The 22,349-nt window shown below is 41.2% G+C and overlaps 1 protein-coding gene across 1 annotated transcript in view; it reads left to right on the top strand.

Annotated features, from left to right (window-relative positions):
• The window catches only part of fermt1 (FERM domain containing kindlin 1), a 72,952-nt gene that overhangs the window by 43,421 nt on the left and 7,182 nt on the right, over positions 1-22,349 (top strand). The window contains exons 7-12 of the mRNA XM_052011704.1: positions 2,505-2,612; positions 8,220-8,351; positions 12,697-12,746; positions 13,872-13,996; positions 18,582-18,688; positions 21,211-21,432. Of these exons, the coding sequence (XP_051867664.1) occupies positions 2,505-2,612; positions 8,220-8,351; positions 12,697-12,746; positions 13,872-13,996; positions 18,582-18,688; positions 21,211-21,432 (744 nt within the window). The remainder of the gene's footprint in view (positions 1-2,504; positions 2,613-8,219; positions 8,352-12,696; positions 12,747-13,871; positions 13,997-18,581; positions 18,689-21,210; positions 21,433-22,349) is intronic.

The raw sequence follows: 22,349 nt of genomic DNA, 5'->3' as shown, positions 1-22,349 counted from the left end.
TAATTGCCTTTTCTAATAATGAAAATGATAACAGCAATTTTGCACCATGTCACATTAATTTTTGTATTCTAAGTCACTACTAATTGTTGACACATTCTGGGAAAAGGATGTGCCTTTTTAAGCTTTTTGTTTTCTTCTCCAGCTTTCCAATCACAACAGGATGTTTGCTTTCATTTGTAAAGAGCTTTCAACAATCTGTAATTGTTTAATTTTGACTTTATTGCTTACCTTATTTTATAGAAGATGAAAAGGGCAAGGAAAGGGTACAGCAGAATGTTGTAACCAAAACCTAGAAAATACTGAAGCACCGTGTCCATGCTGGGGTGGTCCTAACATTGGGGATTGATTAGACGGCTTTACACAACTCCTCCATTCAGTCCGCAAGGACTTGCCCTGAGCTTCCAGTCCCTGTAACTTTAAGTCTCCATTCCATTGGCACTCTATCTGACTGGAGACGCAAGAGTCTGTATATGCTAGAATCTGGAGCAACAAATAAAATTCTGGAGGAACTCAGCGGGTCAGGCAGCATCTCTGGAGGGAAATGGATAGTCGACTGGTCTGAACTGATGAAGGGTCTCAACCCGAAGTGTTGACTGTCCATTTCCCTCCATGGATTCTGCTTGACCCATTGAGTTCCTCCAGCATTTCATTTGTTGATCTATCTGGCTTTGGCTTCCTACTTTGCTCCAATGAAACCCGCCCAGTGTAGGCTTGAGGAACAGCAGCTCAACTTTTGTCTGGGTTTGTTGTAACCCTAGAGACTTAATATTGAATTCAACAATTTCTCTCTCTCTCTCTCTCTCTCTTTCTCTCTCTCTCTCTCTCTCTCTTCTCTCTCTCCCTCTCTCTCTCTCTCTCTCTCTCTCTCCTCTCTCTCCTCTCTCTCTCTCTCAACTTAAAATGCCACATGTTTCTTGATCTGAAACATCAACTCTTTTCCTACCCCCATCGATGCTGCCTGCCCTGCAGGGTGTTTTCTGCATTTGCTGTTTTTCATTCAAGATTTCAGGCATCTGCAATTTTTTGCTGCAGCATTAAACTTATTTCAGTTGGTTGATGCAACCTTGGAAGGGAAAAATCCAAGGATTCATCTTGCTTGAAAACCTTTAAAGTTTGGAATAAGATATGGAATCAGTGATCTCTCACCCTGGTGTCAGACTGAGTCAAAGACTCCAATGCTAACCGAAGTCTCACTCTGTCTGAGGTCTTCTGCCATTCAGTAGTCCAGGTGCACCAGAAAATCTCATAGTATCTGGACTGCAGGAAGAGGCGGCCACTCACTTGCACAAAAGTTGGGTGATTTCGTGCTGTGTTGTAAGGGAGTTGCTTCTACAGGGCAGCATAGTGCCTCAAAGCTCCAGAGACCCTGGTTCAATCCTGACCACTGGTGCTGTCTGTGTGGAGTTTGCACGTTCTCTCTGAGACCATGTGGGTATTGCCCTGGGTGTTTGAATTTCCTTCCATGTCCCAAAGTCGTGCAGGTTGATGGGTTAATTGACCAGCTGTAAATTGCCTCGTGTGCACAGGTGATTGGTAAATCTGAGGGGAGTTGATGGCAATGTGGGGGGAACAAAATGTGATTGGTGTAAATGGGTGCTTGATGGTCAGCATGGACATGATGGTCAAAGGTCCTGTTTCTGGGCTGCAGGGCTTGGTGACTCCATTGAGCAGGCTCTCAGAAGGTCACTAGTTTGGTGATTGGTGAGAGTCCTTGATCCGATCATTTTCTCACCTGAACCAAAGGGAAGTGCTGACAGTCATGGTCGTAACTACCTGTCAGTCACTCCGGCCTCTTCTGTTTCGAAGCTTCCTCTCCACAAGTGAAGCTGTTCAGCTGGTTCTTTTACAGGAGTTAATTTAATAGATCTATTCGGGTATAATGGTATTATGGCAATCCACAGTCTAATTTCAGCACCTTTAAGGCACAGAATTGGGCCATACACTCCCTCAAGCCTACTGTGTTGTTCAGTGAGACTGGTTGATAGGATTTTGGTCTTTGCTTCAATTTCTTTCCCAATCTCCTTTCTCACCCTTAAATATACTTAATGGCCCCACAGTTCAATAGGGTTAGAATTCCAAAGTCCACAACTCTCTAACCTCTCAGTTATAACAAGGTAACCCTTTATCTTGAGGCTGTTACCCAAGTTCTACATCCCCATGTCGGAGATGATCATAATTTAGAACCACTTCTCCTGAAGACTAAAATTATTTTTGCCTGTAGTCTCTATCCTGATGCTGTGTTGCACACCTCTTCCTGCAGCATTAAGTCCCATGTAGATCCTTTGCAGATTGTCTGAGAGTGTGGCCAAGGTGACTTTTGCCCTGCGATTTTCCTTTGTCTTCTTGTGCTGAGGTGAATAGAATGCACTCAGCCTTCCTGAAATGAGGTTAGCAACTTGCCATGTGAGGTGTATGTTCTGTGACACTCTGCAAGTTGTGCTGAAATGCACCAGTACAATGCATAGTTTGGATCAATGCTGACATTTTCTCTCCATTGATTGCAGTATGATGCTGTTCGGATAAACCAGCTATACGAGCAAGCACGGTGGGCAATTCTCTTAGAAGAAATTGACTGCACTGAAGAAGAAATGTTGATGTTTGCAGCTTTACAGGTATGTACCATTGTTATAGAACCTGCTTCAACAAGCTGAAGAACGTGCCCCAGCAGGTATAAAGAGAAGAGACAGACCTCCAATACACCCGACTTTGTTCAGTTAGGATCTAGGCTCATGTTTCTACTTCACAAAAAAATAGCTTGAATTGTCTTGCATTTTTGTTTCTTATATATCCTTGGGTTGAGAGGATTCATCAAACAAAAGCATTGTAAACAAGGAAGCGTTAGAAGACCAGAATTGGCACACTTTGATCTTTTGCTGCTGTGACTGGATTTCCAAGGGCCAGTTGGAACATAAATAGGAAATTAAAGCAGATAATGCTAGAAATACTTGGCACCTATGGAGAGAGGAACAAACTGAGTTAATGCTTCAGATCAATTTGTACTCCCTACAAAGATGCTATGATTTCCCGAGTACTTCCAGTATTCCCGGATTTTATTTAAAACTTCCAGTATCCAAAATATTTTACTTTTGTTCTGATAGAGATTTAAATTTGTGTACAAAGAATGTATCACCACAGCATTTAAGCAACTTACACTTGAATTGAAATATGGTTCAGAATAATTGCTTCTCTAGGCAGCAATGTCTTTTATGCATATGATGGTCTGTGGTTTCACCTTTGCTATAAGGTACATTAAAAATTGAAATCTGCATCTTTCAGTTTCTGTTTTGGTAGAATACTAGTGGTTAGTTGAAATGCGGTTAAAGAGTCGTACTTGAATTTTCTTCAGCTGCCCACAATGCCCTGGGTACTTGACAGTCCCGTTATAAAAGCAGAAAATGAAACACTCAGCAAGTTACATTAACTCATTCAGCAAAACATGCAAGAAGATGGGCCTTGCACTTAACATTCGTATTGGTTTATTATTGTTGCTTGTACTGAGGTACAGTGAAAAACTTGTCTTGCATACCATTCGTACAGATCAATTCATTACACAGTGCATTGAGGTAGTATAGGGTACAAACAATAACAGAATACAGAGCATCTACAAGACCAGGGTCCCTCTACCAACCTGCCCCTGCTGCACCTTACTGCTCCGTGGCAAAAAAGGATCATGGCATAACCCTAGACTCCCCATGTCTCAGGAGCCACCTCTCAGCAAAGGTAGACGTCAACAATGAAATTCATCACCACCTTCAATGTGCCAGTGCGGCCTTTGGTTGATTAAGGAAGAGGGTATTTGAGAGAGCAAGCTTAAGACCAGACACAAGTCTTCTGATGCACCAGGCAGCAGTGATCCCTGCCTTCCTCTATGGTTCTGAGAGTGAACTACCTTCAGCAAGACTCTCAAAGCACTGGAAAAATACCAGCAGCACCGTCTCTGCAAAATCTTCCAAATTCACTGGAAGAACAAGTGAACCAATGTCAGTGGCCTCTCCCACGGCAACATCCCTGGGATTGGGGCCCTGGGTACTCCCAGGGCTACATCGGGCAAGCCACATCATTCATATACCTGACATCAGACTCCATTCCAAGCTCGGTCATGGGAGGAGATAAGCAGGAGGATAGAGGAAAATATTCAAGGATGTATTCAAAGTCTCCTTGAAGAAATGTGACATCCACACTGACTCCTGGAAACCTGTGGCCCATGACCACTCAAATTGGAGGTGGAGCATTCAGGGTGGTATTGAGAATCTTGAGGCCATGCATTGAATCAGAATCAGGTTTATTATCATTGACATGTATGTTGTGAAATTTGCTGTTTTGCGGCAGCAGTACAGTGCAAAGACATAAAAATTACTCTAAATTACAAAATAAATAGTGCAAAAAAAGGAATAATGAGGTGGTGTTCATGGACCATTCAGAAATCTGATGGCAAAGGGGAAGGAGCTGTTCCTGAATCATTGAGTGTGGGTCTTCAGGCTCCTGTACCCCCTCCCCAATGGTAGTGACGAGAAGAGGGCATGTCCCAGATGGCGAGGGTCCTTAATGATGGATGCTGCCTTCTTGAGGCACTGCTTCTTGAAGAAGTCCTCGATGGTGGGGAGGGTTGTGCCTGTGATGAAGCTGGCTAAGTCTACAACCCTCTACAGCCTCTTGCAATCCTGTGTAACTCATAGAAGCCCTGCATAAGGAGTGCACCACTCTCAACCTAACCACTTGCCTGCTCTATCAGCCACCATTTGCCCCACCTATGGAGAGTCTATAGTTCACACGTTGACCTATTAGTCTGACGTCAGTGGTGGGAAAGTTATTGGAATCGATCCTCAAGGATGGGGTTATGGAATACCTAGAGGTGCAAGGCAAGCTAGGTCCTAGCCAACATGGTTTTGTGAAGGGAAGATCCTGCCTGACCAACCTATTGGAGTTTTTTGAAGAAATCACAGGTAGGGTGGATAAGGGAGAGGCGGTAGATGTTGTGTATTTAGACTTTCAAAAGGCCTTCGACAAGGTGCCGCATAAGAGACTGATTAATAAGATGAGAGGTCATGGAATTACAGGTAGGATAACAGAATGGGTGGAGCATTGGCTGGTTGGCAGGAAGCAAAGGATGGGAATAAAAGGATCTTGTTCTGATTGGCTACCAGTTACTAGTGGTGTTCCGCAGGGGTTGGTGTTGGGGCCACTTCTTTTTACCTTGTACATTAACGATTTGGATGATGGAGTAAATGGTTTTGTTGCTAAGTTTGCGGATGACACCAAGATGGGTGGAGGAGTAGGGAGTATTGAGGAGACGGGAAGGGTGCAGAGAGACCTAGATAGTTTAGGAGAATGGGCAAGGAAATGGCAGATGAGATTCAATGTTGAGAAATGTGCAGTTGCACACTTTGGAAACAGAAATAAACAGGCAGATTATTATCTAGAAGGAGAGAAAATTCAAAGTACGGAAGTACAAAGGGACTTGGGGGTACTCGTGCAGGATACCTTAAAGGTTAACCACCAGGTCGGATCGGTGGTAAAGAAGGCGAATGCTATGTTGGCATTCATTTCGAGAGGTATGGTGTATAAAAGTAAGGAAGTGTTGATGAGGCTCTACGGGGCACTAGTGAGGCCTCATTTGGAATACTGTGCACAGTTTTGGGCCACATATCTTAGGAAGGATGTGCTGATGTTGGAGAGGGTTTAGAGGAGATTTACGAGGATGATTCCTGGAATGAAAGGGCTTACGTATGATGAGCGTTTGTCGGCTCTTGGACTCTACTCACTAGAGTACAGAAGAATGAGAGGGGGCCTCATAGAGACATTTAAAATGTTGAAAGGACTGGACAGAGTAGATGTGGCTAGGCTGTTTCCCTTGGTGGGCGAGTCCAGGACCAGAGGGCACAATCTTAGAATTAGAGGGTACAGGTTTAAAACAGAGATGAGGAGAAATTTCTTTAGCCAGAGGGTGGTGAATCTGTGGAATTCCTTGCCAGGTACAGCATTGGAGGCGTTTAAGGAAGAGATAGATAGATACCTAAATAGTCGGGGTATCAAGGGATATAGGGATAAGGCTGGAAAATGGGGTTAGAATAGTTTGGGTTTTTTTTGCGCCTGCCCACCTTGCCCCCCCCCCTCCCAATTTCTCATTTTCTTTTTTCCCTTTCCCTTAGAGCAGACTCGATGGGCCGAATGGCCTACTTCTGCTCCTTTGTCTTATGACCTTGTGACTCCATTATCTCCCTCAGAAACTGGAACAGAAGCAAGTCATCCCCTCTCCCATGGGACGGACTAAGAAATAAGAAGATTAAAAACAAGTCATGTTTGACGAAACTAAATTGCTTTTTGATGAACTAACATGTAAGGATGATGTACATTTGGCTTTTCAGAAGGTGATTACTATATCCTGCATTAAAAGCTGTTTAGGAAATGTGAAGTCCATGAAATAAAAGGTCAGGAACACCACGGATAAGAAATTGGCTTACTGACTGAGTAGTGAGTCATGGTAAATATTTTTTTTCCAGCTTGGGTGGAGACAGACATAATGCTCCATAGGTTGGTGCCAGAACCACTATCGTTTTTAGATACAAATGATTCTTGTGGGTGTGTAGTGTAAAATTTCAAAATTTGTGAAGTTCTAGAACCAGTTATGGTTAAAGAGGAGGAGGAGGAGATACATGTGTCTTAATGGCTTAAAGGTGGATAAATCCTCAGAGCCTGTTGAGATGTACCCCCAGCTGCTATGGGAGGCAAGGAAGGAGATTACTGGGGCCTCAATGGGGATTCTTAAATCTTCACTGGCCACAGGTGAGGTGTCAGATGACTGAAGAACAACAAATGCTGTACCTTTATTCAAGAAAGGCAGCAGGGATAAGCCAGGTAATGACAGGCCAGCGAATCCTACATCAGTGGTAGGGAAGTTATTGGAAAAGACTGAGAAGATCAATCTATGCTTGAAAAGGTAGCAAATCATCAAAGATGGTCAATTTGGCTCCATTAACAAAATCGTCCTCTCTGACCAATTCGATTGAATTTTTTTTTGAAGGGGTAACAAATGTACTGATGAGAACAGTGCAGTTGATATAGTGTATGTGGGCTTCAGTGAGGCTGTAAGCAAGGGGAATTGGTCCAAAAAGTGAGATACCATGAGATCTGAGGTAAGTTGGCAAATTGGATTCCAAATTGTCTTGGTAATGAAAGTCAGAGAGGGATGGTGGAGGGTTGCTTTGGTGATTAGGAACAGCTTCTTCCCCTCCGCCATCAGATTTCTGAACAGTCCGTGAACACTACCTCGTTATTCCTCTTTTGCACTATTTATTTTTGTAACTTACCGTAATTTAATGTCTTTATATCTTGCACTGTACTGCTGCCACAAAACAACAAATTTCACACACATGTCAGTGATAATAAATCTGATTCTTTGACCACCTGCAGGGACCATTACAGTTTGTTATCTACATTAACCATTTGGATGTGAATGTGGAGGTTATGATTAGTAACTTAGCAGATGATAGGAAAATTGATGGTGCTAATGAGGCTGTGAACAGTGCAATATTATTTGTGTTCAATTGTTTGGAAACTCTCTTGAAATTACAACCTTCTGCCTAAGTGAGTGTGTGACCAGTTTAGTTGTGACTGACTCATCATAAGGCACATTCAATGTTTTTAGATAAATTTCCTTTGCGTGCTGTTTTAATGTTGGGTTCAATGCCTTTGCTAAAATGGCTGGCAAAGACATGTAAGCAGCCAATAATATTACATGAGGTCTATAATGTTTTGTGTTTTTTGACCTGTTGTATAGCAATGCAAAAATCTATTAACTGTTGATGGGATGGGCTTGGTTATTAACAGAACTCAAAGAAAATCATATTTTCTGAAGATATTATATGCAACTATTACCTGAGGCATAGGAGTGTAACTATATATTTGTATTGTGCTTAATTTAAAAAGCAGCAACTTTCATGTTTGATTTAATTCAAATTTAAAATCAGGAAACTGTGTCATAAGAACACAATGCCAATTTGATTTTAAGGAACATGCAAGTAATTTGCAATATCTGCATTCTTAAGTTTCACATACTTCGCAATTACAGAAATGCTGAGATGTTGCATGCAGGTTGCCACAGTAAGTTTAATAGTTTATAAAATCAGGTATTCATTCTTAAAGTGTCATGTCTGGGAGCATTCTGGGGAAAATGTGCTTTACTGTAATCATTTCCAGTAAATATTAAAATATTGTTTCAGTATCACATAAGCAAGTTATCACTACTATCTGAACCGCAAGACTACACAAATGAGGAAGATGTCGATGAAGTCGAGGCTGCCCTGACCAGTCTTGAGGTGACACTTGAAGGTGGAAAAATTGACAAAATTTTGGTAAGTACTTTTTAGTAAAAATTCTTAAATCATTACTTTTTCTGAAAAGGAATGTATTCCATTTATCAGTCAAATAATTCCAGGTATTTGGAATTGTTGCTCAGTTGGTATATTACCATGTTTTGTGCTTCAAAATGAATACACAATTTGACATTTGTGTCAAAGTGCAATTTTGGAACCCTGTCATAAATGAACTTGCTGTAAAATACAATTTGGAGCATTTAAGATTCCTCTTGACTTTATCACATTGGACGTTATTTTGTTCAAGTCTCTTTGCTAGACTTGACAGTAAAATTTGCATTTGCTGAGTACCTTCATTTATCAGTGGCTTCAAAGTGCATTGAGTATGTTAAATTAATTGGAAATGCAGTTGCTGTCATTTTGCAGTGAGACAGGGTAGAGAGGAATATCTGTTCCATGTGATGTCTTGCACCCTTCTGTTGAGTTGCTAACAATACATGCACTGTGTTGAGGCCACTGTGATGTAAAAGTAGCTGAATAATATAAATCATACAAATCGTGGCTAAAATCAGAGATGAGTACCTCCATGTGCTCTATCTAATTACTGGGTTAACAATTGGCTGAAGTAGAGAACTCATTCTCCCAGGATCTGAACAAAATAACTGCATTGTTTCATATTCTTGTCTGATGAGAAGCATTCCATACAAGTAGTCCTGTGGTTGGAAAGTCTTGAGGAAAGATTGTGAAGAATTTGATCACCTTACAGACTCTCATTATATCCTTGGAGAGATAGGAAGGTGTTCATTCAGAGGGCTAAAGTGAAAGTTGCCGAGACAGGGGACTGTGCAAGACTTTCTGGTTTACTGACTATTCAAGGGGCATCTGAGCACATCCTTCATTTGAGGGAGCAAATATGTGCACAAGCACCCATGACCTCTTTTGGATGATTATTTGGGGGAGGCTGGTTCTAACACTCCTTGTGATCCCTCCTTCCACCTCTGATTGCCCAGATCCCCAGTGGATGGGTTGATTTCACACATTTCTTTAATGTTCAACTCCCTTCCACCTGGGGAATAATCTCGTTGACTAACTTTCACTCTGAAAGTAGAATTTCTAGAGTATCTCACATTGATGCCTTCTTACTGCCCAACCCTGCACCCAACTCCACCACCCTGCCTCTGCATCAAATTTCAAGCACAGTAGAGAGGAGCTTCATCCAGGGGACCCCAATGATTATATAGATTCTCCCCTTTACAGTTTAAATGCAACCCCTTGAATGATGTTTTATAGCTGATAGAAACCTTGTATTAAAACAGTGGCTTTTATAAATTCAAGAGTTGACAGAAAAAAAACAAATTGGATGCATGTATTTCATTCAGAAAAATTTTCTATTATACTATTTTTACAGAAATTTTAGTTTGAAAAATAAAGGACTGTTGATTTAGAAATAAGTTACCAAAATGCATACGCACACATTCACAAATAAGTGTATATTTGGCTGCAAGCATCCTCCAAAATTTCTTTTTGTTTTTTAAATGACTGTTCTTGAAAATGTTTCCTTTAATTAAAGGAGTGAGATTACTAATGTGCTTAGAGTCTTTTCAGTGTTCCAAACCACATACTGTAAAAGAATAAATCACAGTAAACGGTTTAGTAATTAAATGCAGCTGCTGTTAAAAATGAGCAAGTAAAAACAGTTCTTTACTGACTTTCCTGAGAAGGAAACAATGAGTGATGAAATTCCAACGTAAAATTTCTGCTCAAAGCTGCAGATTTTCTGTTCATAATTACAATGAAAATCGGAAGAGAGATATAATTAACACAAGGTTTTTATCTTTGGAAAATAACTTCCACGCCTCTGTACTTTAAAGTTATTTCTTGCCTTCCTTTGATTCTCTGTGCAATTAACTGTTGCCGTTCTGTACTGGTTGCTGATACTGGATTGGCTTTCAAGATCACATTCCTGTATCTACCATTTACAGTATTTCTGCAAAGGAGAATGTAGAGAAACCTACTAAATAAGCTTTTTATCTTGGTGTCCTCCTAGTGCCTCTGCTTTTCCCACCTCTGATTCTGCATTCCTTGTTCCTTTTAGTTCACTGTTTTAGTTCTGTGAAAGCAGCTTTAGGGCTACTTCAGCAATTTCAAATAGAACTTGATGCATTTGCAGATTGGAGACCAATAGTAGCCCTGTGACTATTGGCTGACTTCTAGCAATACTTGCAATAGTAAATATAAACATTCTGCTGATTTGGCTGGCCAGTCTTGTAGTAATGCCACAAGTGTGGATTTGGTGGACTTTTTTTCAGGTAATGGTTGGTAGGTTAGCGATTAGGCACCACAATCTTATGAAGCTGGGATCTGGTGCTGACCCAGAGCCACCCAATTTCTCCAGAGTCCTGTCACGAAGCCTGGTCTCTCAGAATGGGGAAAGCCAAGCCTAACTGGTCAGTGTGGCCCAGCACCAGGCCTTTCCAGTTGAAACTTACAAGCCCCAACACAAGGGAAGGCTTTGCAAACTGGTTGGGTCTTCTCTCCTAATAATGTTAGCAGGTTGCCCCTTGCAAAAAGTCCCAAGGTTGACAAGGCTGTCAAGGAGAGAAAATGCCTGTAAATGGCATTCAAACCACATTGTTAACAATACTATTACATAATTACATTTTAATTAAAAACTAGGAAACAATTAAAAATTAAATGCAAGTAAATGAATGCAATTAAATAAAAATTGCCACATGCATACCCTTTATTATTCCAAGCATTTTTTTTCTCTCCATTCCTGGGCTGGGATTTCAGTTGGCTTGCTGGATCTCTGCCAGGTTCACTGGTGAATCCCAGCCCAGCAATGTTTTATGTACAATGATAGATTTTTCAGCAAATACCTACAATATTATGACTGGTTTATATGATGGCCTTGTAATTATTAAAGGATATCAAAAATCCTTGCTGGAAGGATATCAGAAATTTTGGAGCATGTCCCCGAGGGTAGGAGTACCATGCCTTTCCTTCAGTTAGTTGCAAATTTAAAAGGAATTGCACATCACTTGATAATGTTTAAAGAAGCCAGCCACTTTCTGCAGGATTCAACAAGATCATGACAGAAATAAACTGAAAACCATGCAATCGACCTCGCTGGTTTGAAAGACTTGTATCCACGGCTTCAAATATTTACCTCTTTTCTCCATAATTTTTCATGAATTCCTATTTCCATTGCCCTCCTGAGCAGTCCATTTATAAATTTTTATAGAGAAACAAAGGACTACAGATGCTGGAATCTAGATGAAAAACACGATGATGCTGGAGGAACTCAGCAGGCCAGGCAGCATCCGTGGAGAAAAGCAGGCGGTCAATGTTTCGGGTCAGGATCCTTCTTCAGGACTGAAGACAGGAAAAGGGGAAGCGCAATATATAGGAGGGAAAAGCAGAGCAGTGATAGGTGGACAAAAGAGGGGAGGCAGGGTGGGCACAAGGTGGTGATGGGTAGATGCAGGTGAGAGATAGTGATAGGTAAGTGTGGGAGAGGAGGGGAGAGCAGATTCACTGGGGATGGGTCAAAGTTAAGGAGGGAAAGGAAAAAAAGGGGAGTAGAAAAAGTAGAGATGGGCTGGGAAAGGGAAGAAGAAAAGCACGGTGGGGACGGGCATTACTTAAAGTGGAAGAATTCAATGTTCATGTTCAGTGTTCAATTTTTATATACATTTTATCCCATAGTTTCCCATGTTCTATTTTTCTCCATTAGACTTAATTTGAGAGTGCAATGCATAAAGCATTTGCAGTGAAATCTCAATCTACTGTCATTGCATCCAATGTTTCCACTATATCAAATATTCTATATTCTGTTTCCTTCCAACTTGAATTGCCTTGGTAGATTCCTCCTCATCAGTCTCTTCACCCTTCCAGTTCAGGTTATGGCTTAAATTATCTTCCTTATCACAGATGGCATTGGTGGGTTATCCTTAGCACAAGAGTTTTGACTTTTTTTAAGCTGCCCCAGCTTTAATAATTTTTGTTTTGGAAATTGCAAAGTAGTCAAAAGCACCACCAACAAAAAAAATTATGGGAGAAGCATTAACAGAGAAACCAGGTGTAGGGAAGAGCAGCAGAAATGGAGAAAAGGAGAAGTCTGGGAAGTGCAAAAGCATATCCACCATGTGAAAAGTTTGTTCTGTGAAGAACAAAATAACTTCATCCTTAATCCAGCTACCTGGAAAGATACAGCTGCTGTTTCACATAATTATAACTATGAATTTGTATTCAATAAAACCTAGATTAATATTGTGCCTTTGTATTTTCTAACCTTTTCTCTAATTAGATTCCTTGCTCAAAGAATGTAAAGTTAATTAAAATCATTTTTTAAAAAAAATTACAGTACCTGCTTTTATTCTAGGAGGACATCACAGACATCCCGAAGTTAGCAGATTATCTTAAAATTTTTAGGTAAGTACACTCTGTGTGTGAGTGTGTATGTGTGTGTGTGTAGATATATATATATATATATATATATGTTTAGCATATCTGTCTTGCACAATGTAAAACAAAATTGTTTAATTATTCACTATTTAATTCAAAGATTGGAAAGGTGTATGCATAAATTGCAATTAGATTTGAGGAGCTGGGTAAGACACTTCCCAACCGCAATAGTGGGGTGCCAACATTGAGATTTCACATGCAAATGCTTTAATGCATTGCACTCTCAATTAAGTCTATTAGAGAAAAATAAAACATGGGATAAAATGTATATAAAAATTGAACATTAACATTGGATTCTTCCACTTTAAGTAATCCCCCTCTCCCCACAACACCCCCCCCCCCCAACCGTGCTTTTATAAACATTCATACTTTCTAAATATTGATGAGGTACTAACTGTCTTTAACTTATCCATCCAAGCTCCTTTGCCAAGGGTGGTTAATTTTTTTGGAGCATCACCTAAAGAAACTGCATGTTTATTCATTAAGTTAATGTCTGCATTATGACATTCATTCTACAATAGGATGCTTTTAAATTTCAAAACTCTTACCCCTCCCTAATGAATTCTGCAGCTTGAGCTTGAATCTCATACTAATGGAGCTGAGCTACATTTATGATTTGGGTTTATATGATACCTTATTCATTCAAAATAGATATTTTCAAAAACTGTCTTGACTAATCTGGTATTTTGCCACATTTTACTTTAACCTCCATAATAGTATACATAGTTTCTGCATGTTCAGTTATCTTAAGTTTAGTTCCTAGCAACATTTCCTACCCATAAAAACCAAAGGGTATTTATTAACTATGTCTGGATGGATAATGCCTACAGTATCATTACCAATGATATATCCACATGTGAGCAACAAATCTTGAATTACCCTTTGTCTGGATTTGTTGCAATGTTTGATTGGTGAAGGGTGCAACTGTTGCATTTTGATTTAGTAAAATTGGAGTAGTTCACTAGATAATAGATTGGATTAATATAGAAATAGATTTTAAAGAAAATTAAATGCAAGGCATCATGTTCTTCAAACTAAAATAATGGTTCTAATTACACATTGCTTTTTTTATGAATTTTTTTCATATTTTAGACCTAAAAAACTGATGCTGAAAGCCTACAAGCAGTACTACTTTATTTTTAAAGATACTTGTTTATCGTACTTTAAGAACAAAGAAGTTTCTCAAGGAGAACCAATTGAACAATTAAACCTGAGAGGTAAGAAATCTATTTACTAGTAAACATAGCAAAAGCAAAATTTATTAACTGGTCCTAAACAAATCATTATCTCAAATATTGCTTTTGCAGTTAAATTTCAAATAGAATGATCATGGTGCTTTATAAACATCTTCCAATTCTCCGAAGTGTTGGGTTGTCATTTAATTGCTGTTAAAGTCCCACCGTATTAGTTTTTTTAAAAAATGGTCTATTAAATTGCTAAACTGAAGAAATGGATCCAGAGTTATGTTCTGCAAAGCAGCAAGAGAATCCTGTTGAAAAATTGATGTAGCCTGTAGGCATTTCACTGACACCTGTAATGTACAATTTAAAAAAATGATCTGAATTACTGAGAAGGGAAAAAACTTGCTCTTCATTCCTCGGTTTTGGAAGGTAATTCTGTATTTTCCTCGAGGCGAAGGCTTCTGAAGTTGAGAAGCAAAAAGGATTTTGGGGGAGGGAAGAGACAAGCTGCTGTAACATGAGAAGTTCTCTCTGATTATATTTCTGTTCATCTTATCTGCAAGACTCATTCAGATTTCATCAAAGTAAAAACAACAAAAATTGCATGTGCATAACTTCTTTCTCAACCACTGCATCCCAAGGCATGTTGCAACCAACTAATCACTTTGGAAAGGTTGGTTGCCACTTCTTTGAGTCTTGGTTACCAGTTGATAATCTGGCCACTTCTTGCATCCTTTTTGAATGCTGGTCTTCAAGGCTGAAATCTTCAAGCTGTTGGTTCAAGGTACTTGAATATAATGTTTCAAGTCCAACATGAAATTTCTGAAATACTACAGAAGGTTTAAAAAAAAGACTCCCCCTGCCCCCGTCCCACTTGAACTTATAACAGGATTATGTAGTCTACACATTTTTTTCATCTTTTATTAAGTCACCTTTAAAATGAAAATGCTTTTTCATATTACGAGTTTTTCTTTACATTCACTACTTTGCAAACAATGCACTGAATATTTTCACCACAGTATGTCAATGAAAGGGCTTTTTTTAAGATTCAGAACAATTCCAATGTAGTAATGGCAGATCACCTATCATGATACCATATTCCTGTTCTTTTTTCATACCACCCGATCCCTTTTGAGTCCAGAAATTTATCATAAATAAATGAAGTGACTTGACTTCCCCAGCCTTCTGTATAGTGAATTACCGAATTCCACAAGTTCACCAACCTCTGAGAATCAATCCTCAGTGTTGTACCAAGGCTCCCAAGACTCTGTCCCCTTGTTCTTGACACCCCAGCATGGGGAAACATCCTCCTCACTTCCGGGTCTCTCTACCCATATCAGAACGTTTACACTCCAATTAGATCTCCTCTCATTCTTAACTCTACCATATACAAACCTGGTTGACCTAATCTTTCCTCCCATCACAGTCCCATCTTCCCAGCAATCACTGCTCTCCCTCAGCGGTAAGTATATCATTTCTAAGGGACCAAAACAGTACACAGTACTCCAGGTGTAATCTCACCAAGGCCCTGTATAATTATAACAAGACTTCCTCGCTCAAGCACTCAAATCATCTTCACAAGAGATTGTGCAGATGCTGGAATCTGGAGCAACACACACAAAATGCTGGAGGAACACAGTGGGTCAGGCAGCATCTATTGGAGGGGAATAAACAGTCGACATTTCGGGTTGATACATTTCATCAGGACTGGAAAGGAAGGGGGCAGAAGCCAGAATAAATAGGTAAGGGGAGGAGCACACGCTGGCAGGTGATAGGTGAGAGGGAGAAGGTAGCTAGGTGGGTGGGGGAGAGGGGGTAAAAGGGAGAAGCTGGGAGGCGATCGGTGGAAGAGGCAAAGGGCTGAAGAAGAAGGGAGTCTGATGGGAGAGGACAGTAGACCATGGAATAAAGGGAAGGAGACGGGAAACCAGAGGGAGGTGGTGGGCAGGTCATGAGGGCGGGGGAGGGGAAAGAGAAGGGGTGAGGGGGCCACAGGAATGAGGGAAAATAAGGGGGGAGGGGTGATCGGAAGTGTTACGAACCAGCAACAAAAGAAACACACTGAGTCATGATTCAGTGTTAAAAACTATTTTATTAATCACTACTTATGATAATACGAAAAATAAAAGTAAAAATGTTAGTTTGTCGGAATTCAAAAATGTTAAACCTTGAACATTAACCCCAAAAACTAAACTCTTCGTGTGTGTGTGTGCGTGTGTGTGTGTGTGTGTGGCAAAGTCCCAAACTCCAAGTTCAAGAATGGTTCTTGAAGTTCAGTTCAGCAAGCCGTAAGGTGAAACATGAGCAAAGGCTTCTTCAACAACCACCATTGTCTGAAGATAAGACGTAGATGTAGGGAACATAGAGAGAGTAATTATGAAATCCAAATGTTCCACGATGGAACCCAAACGACACCTCAGTGTTTACTCGGTAGTGACTTCCTCACCCCGAAAAGCATCCGAATCGTGGTCGTCCACACAAATACCTGTTTCCTTCTACAGGTCAGCAACAAAGTGAACTCCACCGGATTACTTACAATTTCCATACATGGATTTCAATAGCAGACACAGTTATTGTTTCTCATCCATCGATAGAGAAACTAGCAGGCTGGTGTCTCTCCCCCTTTTCTCTCTCTCTCTCTCTCTCTCCCTTCGACTTCGACTGACCTCTTCAACAACGTCATTACGTCCTTTATCTTCTATTTACGTAAGCACGCCACACACACACACATACACAAACACACTCTATCTTAAAGGGACTTTCACCGAGTCTGTAACAGAAGTTAGAGAAATCAATGTTGATGCCGTCAGTCAGAGGCTACCAAGACGGAATATGAGGTGTTGCTCTTCCAACCTGTGTCTGGCTTCAACGTGGCAGTGGAGGAGGCCGTGGATAGACATGACAGTATGGGAATGGGAAGTGGAATTGAAGTGGGTGGCCACCGGGAGATCCTGGCTGTTGCGATGGACGGAGTGAAGGTGCTTGACGAAACTGTCACCCAATCTGCGTCAGGTCTCATCGATGTACAGGAGGCCGCATCGGATGCAAAATATGACAACCTCGGATTCACGGGTGAAGCGCTGCCTCACCTGGAAGGACTGTCCAGGGCCCTGAATGGTGGTGGGGGAGGTGATGTAGGGGTAGGTGTGACACTTTACACGGTTGCAGGGATAGGTGCCTGGAGGGTGATGGGTGGGGAGGGATGAACGGACAAGGGAGTCATGGAGAGAGTGGTCCCTGCTGGGGGGTGGGGGGAGAGGCGGGGAAGAAGACGTGCCAGGTGGGGGGATCCCATTGGAGATGGCAGAAGTTGTAGAGAACGATGTGGAGGCTCGTGGGGTGGTAGGTGAGGACAAGGGGAACCCTGTTATGTTGGGGGGAGGATGGGGTGAGGGCAGACGTGCAGGAAATGTTGGAGACGTGGGTGAGGGCAGCTTTGGTGGTGGAAGGGATGTCCTGGAATGGAAAGCCTCATCATGAGAACAGATGCGGTGGAGGCATCTGCCCTCAACCCTCACCACCCCCCCCCCCCACCAAACACCACCCCCCCCCCCCCCACCCCAACCTCAATGTAACAGGGACAGACCTGACGAAGATTGGGTGACCGCTTCGTCAAGTGCCTTCACTCCGTCTGCTGCAACAGCCAGGACCTCCCGGTGGCCACCCACTTCAATTCCACATCCCACTCCCATACTGACATGTCTATCCACAGCCTCCTCTACTGCCACGTTGAGGCCAGACGCAGGTTGGAGGAACACCTTGGTAGTTTCCAACCTGATGGCCTCAACATCAACTTCTCTGACTTCTGGTAACCCCTCTCCTCTGGTTTTTCTTCCCCCTGCTTTGTTTTCCCTCATTCCTGTGGCCCCCTCACCCCTTCTCTTTCCCCTCCCCTGCCCTCACGACCTGCCCATCACCTCCCTCTGGTTCCCCACCTCTTTCCTTTTATTCCATAGTCTACTGCCCTCTCCTATAGGATTCCTCCTCCTTCAGCCCTTTGCCTCTTCCCCCTATTACCTTCTCACATCATTCCCCTTCATTCCCCCTCCCCTACGCACCTACCTTCCCCCTCTCACCTCAACTCGCGTATCACTGCCAGCTTGTGCTCCTTCCCCTACCTTTTTATTCTGGCTTCTGCCCTCTTCCCTTCCAGTCCTGATGAAGGGTCTCGATCTGAAACATTGACTTCTTGTTTCCTTCCATGGATGCTGCCTGACTTGCTGAGTTCCTTCAGTATTTTGTGTGTGTTACTCTATTAATTTTGCTATGAAGGCCAACATACCATTTGATGCTTTAACAGCTTGTTGCACCGGCAGTGCCTGGTGTGAAACATGCAAGACCTTTTGTACATCAATACTTCCCAATGTAACACCATTTAAAGAGGGCATCGCCTTTCGTTGTTTCCTGCTGATGTGGATATCTTCACATTTATCTTTGTTGGGATAGCTGCAATGAAATGTCATTGTGTTCTAAAGTCCTGATTGTGTTTACCAGTTATTTTAACTCCATACTTATTGTATCAAATGCTTCCACAATTACCATGCAGAAACATTTTTTTTAAAAAATCTGTCACATTTCACCTCTCATTTAACTGTTTGGTTTGAAACTTTGCTTAATACAGGATGTGAAGTTGTACCAGATGTGAACATAGCAGGGCAGAAATTTGGGATCAAGCTGCTGATTCCTGTGTCTGATGGCATGAATGAAGTATATATAAAATGTCAAAATGTAAGTATTTAATTCATAGGCATTAATGCTAGTGAAATGTTGTCTTTGTCAAGCAGTAATGTTTCTCAGCACCAGCCAAAATGGTACTTTCAATTAACAGCAACAATAAGAACCAGCACATGGACTTTTGGAGGTTGAAGCCTATCTCTACCTCATTGAGCAGAATTCCCCAATAATCTAATGAGTTATTTTTATTCATTCATTTTTCAGGATCTAAGCATCCTCACTGCTAAGGCCATCATTTATCATCCTTCCCAAACTGCTCTTGAAAAAGGTGTAATTATTAATATATTATTAGAAAAAACATAGAAACATAGAAAAACCTACAGCACAATTCAGGCCCTTCGGCCCACAAAGCTGTGCCAAACATGTCCCTACCCTAGAAATTACTAGGCTTACCCATAGCCCTCTATTTTTCTCATCTCCACGTACCTATCTAACAGTCTCTTAAAAGACCCTATCGTATCCGCTTCCACCACCGTTGCCGGCAGCCCATTCCACACCCTCACCACTCTCTGAGTAAAAAAAACTTACCCCTGACATCTCCTCTGTACCTACTCCCCAGCACCTTAAACCTATGTCCTCTTGTGGCCACCATTTCAGCCCTGGGGAAAAGCCTCTGACTACCTACCCGATCAATGCCTCTCATCATCTTATATACCTCTATCAGGTCCCTCCCCACCCCATCCTCCGTCGCTCCAAGGAGAAAAGGCTGAGTTCCCTCAACCTGCTTTCATAAGGCATGCTCCGCATTCCAGGCAGCATCCTTGTAAATCTCCTCTGCACCTTTTCTATGGCTTCCACATCCTTCCTGCAGTGAGGCGACCAGAACTGAGCACAGTACTCTGTTACAGTATTACAAGACATGTAATACTTGTCTAAAGTTCAATACATCATTTTGCAACATTCAGTATAACCATTAGCTTTTGTAGTTTGACTGTATTCATTAGGTTTGGAGTTTTTCAAGAATTTTTAAACACTAAAAGAATAGGGGACTATATTTGAAAAACTATCTTAAACAATTTTTTGAGAATTGAGCTTTTCCATGTTCCCAACCAAAGGCTGCACTTAGATTTTTATGGTGTTTTGGGTACCATCCTTGCGTTTGTTGACATTGTGAAGATCCATGCTAATGTTGGACCCCTGAATGGGGGGGGGGGGGGGCGGCGGCGGTGGCGGTGTGGAGGAAAGCCCTCCAGTTTAATCTGGCAGTGGGTGATTAGGTAGTTTAACAGCTTTGATTTATCATGATAGCTAAATTTTACTCTCCTCGTCCTCCAATACACCTTTTCCAGATCCTATAAATCATTCAGCAATTGAATCAAGTAGTCCAGTTGAGACCTAACTAAACTCTTTCATACAGTTTTTTGTTTTATATGGAATTATCTTTGCTTTACCTGCTGGTATTCTTTTGACCTTCACAGCAACATAATAACACCAAGCATGCAATTTCATAGACATTCCAAAGTTAAATCCCTTTCTTCCTAAACAGACTTAATTTTCTACCAAGCATTTATTATCAGCCCCATCCATACTCATGACAGCATTTATCCATAATCAAATGAATGGGTTCACTGACCTTGACTGAAAAGTTTTGCTTAATTTAATTTTACATTATCTTTGCTTTTCATTAATTTCTAGCAGTAAGGTGTTTTTAGGTCAAATTTAAGTTTTTTTTTGAATAGGTTGATTATCAGCAGTGTTTAAAAATGTCTTTCTCTGCAGCAAACTCTTGAAAGGCCATTCTGAGAATCAGGTCTTGGGATCCACTGCCTGAGATTTATCCACTGCTCTTGGCTCACTGCTACACAGGAAGGTCAAGACAGCCAGGCACAGCTTGCCTTTTTCTAGACATTGCCTTCTGAGATTCATATTTGCAAACTATGTTTGGATGGCACAGATAGTAGAGCTGCTGTCTGGCAGTGGCAGAGACCTGGGTTCAATCCTGATCCTAGGTGCTGTCGACGTGGAGTTCACATGTTCTCTCTGTAACCACGGGGTTTCCTCCCCCATCCCAAAGATGTGCAGGTCGGTATACTAACTGGCCATTGTAAATTGTCCCGTGTGTATGTGTGTGTGTTTGGGGGAGGGAGGAAGAGGAGTTGATGAGAACGTGGGAAGAACATAAAATGGAATTAATATTGAATTAGTGTAAATGGGTGGTGGACAATCTGCGTGGATTCAGTGGGCCAAAGGACCTGTTTCCATGTTGTATCTCCAAATTTACTGTAAATTCAAAATTAGTTGTGCTTTCTATTTTGAGTATTTTGAATGATTCACATTTGAACTCTCAATCTACCTTGTTATGACCTTGCACCTTATTGTCTACCTGCAATGCACTTCCCTGTAGCTGTGACACTTTACTCTTTATTCTTTTAATGTTTTTACCCTGTACTACCTCAATGCACTGTGTAATGAGTTGATCTGTACGAAAGGTATGCAAGACATGTTTTTTCACTGTACCTTGGTACAAGTGACAATAATAAACCATTACCAATAAGAGTATTTGTGTTTGACTGCAGGAAATACAATATGCTAAATGGATGGCTGCCTGTCGACTGGCGTCAAAAGGCAAGACAATGGCTGACAGTTCATACCCCACTGAGATTTATAACATTCAGTCTTTCTTGAAGATGAAGAATGTAAATTCCTCACCTCAGGTGATACACAACCCAAACACCATGGATATGAACCCAGAATCGCTGGTCTCACCCAGATATTTGAAAAAGTTCAAAACTAAACAGGTACTGAAATACGTTGTTTGTAAATTCACCCTTGCAGTCCTTATTGTACAAAATGTCAGATGAAATTGCATATCGCAGAATATGCAGAGGATGGAGGGATACGGACTTGCATAGGCAGAAGGGACTAGTTTAGTTAGGCACAACATTGTGGACCAAAGGGCCTGTTCCTGCGCTGTACAATGATACAATACCAAGATTTTTTCTTCAATACATAATCTGAATGCAAATAATTTAAAAATAACGATGCATTATTTCTGCAAAGAAATGATGCATTCCATTCTTGTTACTTGATTCTGTAAAACATTTTTCCTTGCTCAATCCAAAGTTTATTTCAAGCTTTCAATCCAAGTTTTGCTTTGCATGTTGAGCACCCATTTTACAGAAGTGCAGGGGAGATACCTTAGCCTCAGTTAATGCCATTTTAAAATTCTGCATGGGTGAAAATAGATTAAAGATCTGCCGCAGTCCAGACTTGGTCCAGTGACCAGAATTCATTTTTGTAATTTTAGTTTGAAGCTTTATTAAATAACACTTTTGTTTTTGGACCAACTTGAGTTGGGATTTCATATGGTTTTAAAAAAAATGGTTTCCATTAGTTACAGTAACTGAAACCATTGCTTGTGTAGAGTCAAATTTCACTACTCTTTTTCTACCAATTTCCACAATGTTTTCACCTTCACCTGGTCCATCTCCAACTCTTCCCACAGCTTTCTTGTATATATTTTCTCCTATCCTGCCTCCTGTAAGGACACTAACACCATTGTATTTCCAATGATAAGGCCTTCTGCACAGGTGCCTCAGATGTCTTCCTTCCTGAAGCAAGACTTCCCCCATCATAGTGGACAGACCCCTTGACCACATCTCTATTTCCTGTACCACTGCGCTCAGCCCCTCTCTCGTTGGAGAGAGCAAGGATG

Source organism: Pristis pectinata, chromosome 3 (assembly GCF_009764475.1).
Source record: "Pristis pectinata isolate sPriPec2 chromosome 3, sPriPec2.1.pri, whole genome shotgun sequence".
Taxonomy (NCBI): Eukaryota; Metazoa; Chordata; class Chondrichthyes; order Rhinopristiformes; family Pristidae; genus Pristis; species Pristis pectinata.
The sequence above is the reverse complement of the archived record's forward strand: the minus strand, read 5'-3'. Positions and strand labels throughout refer to the sequence as shown.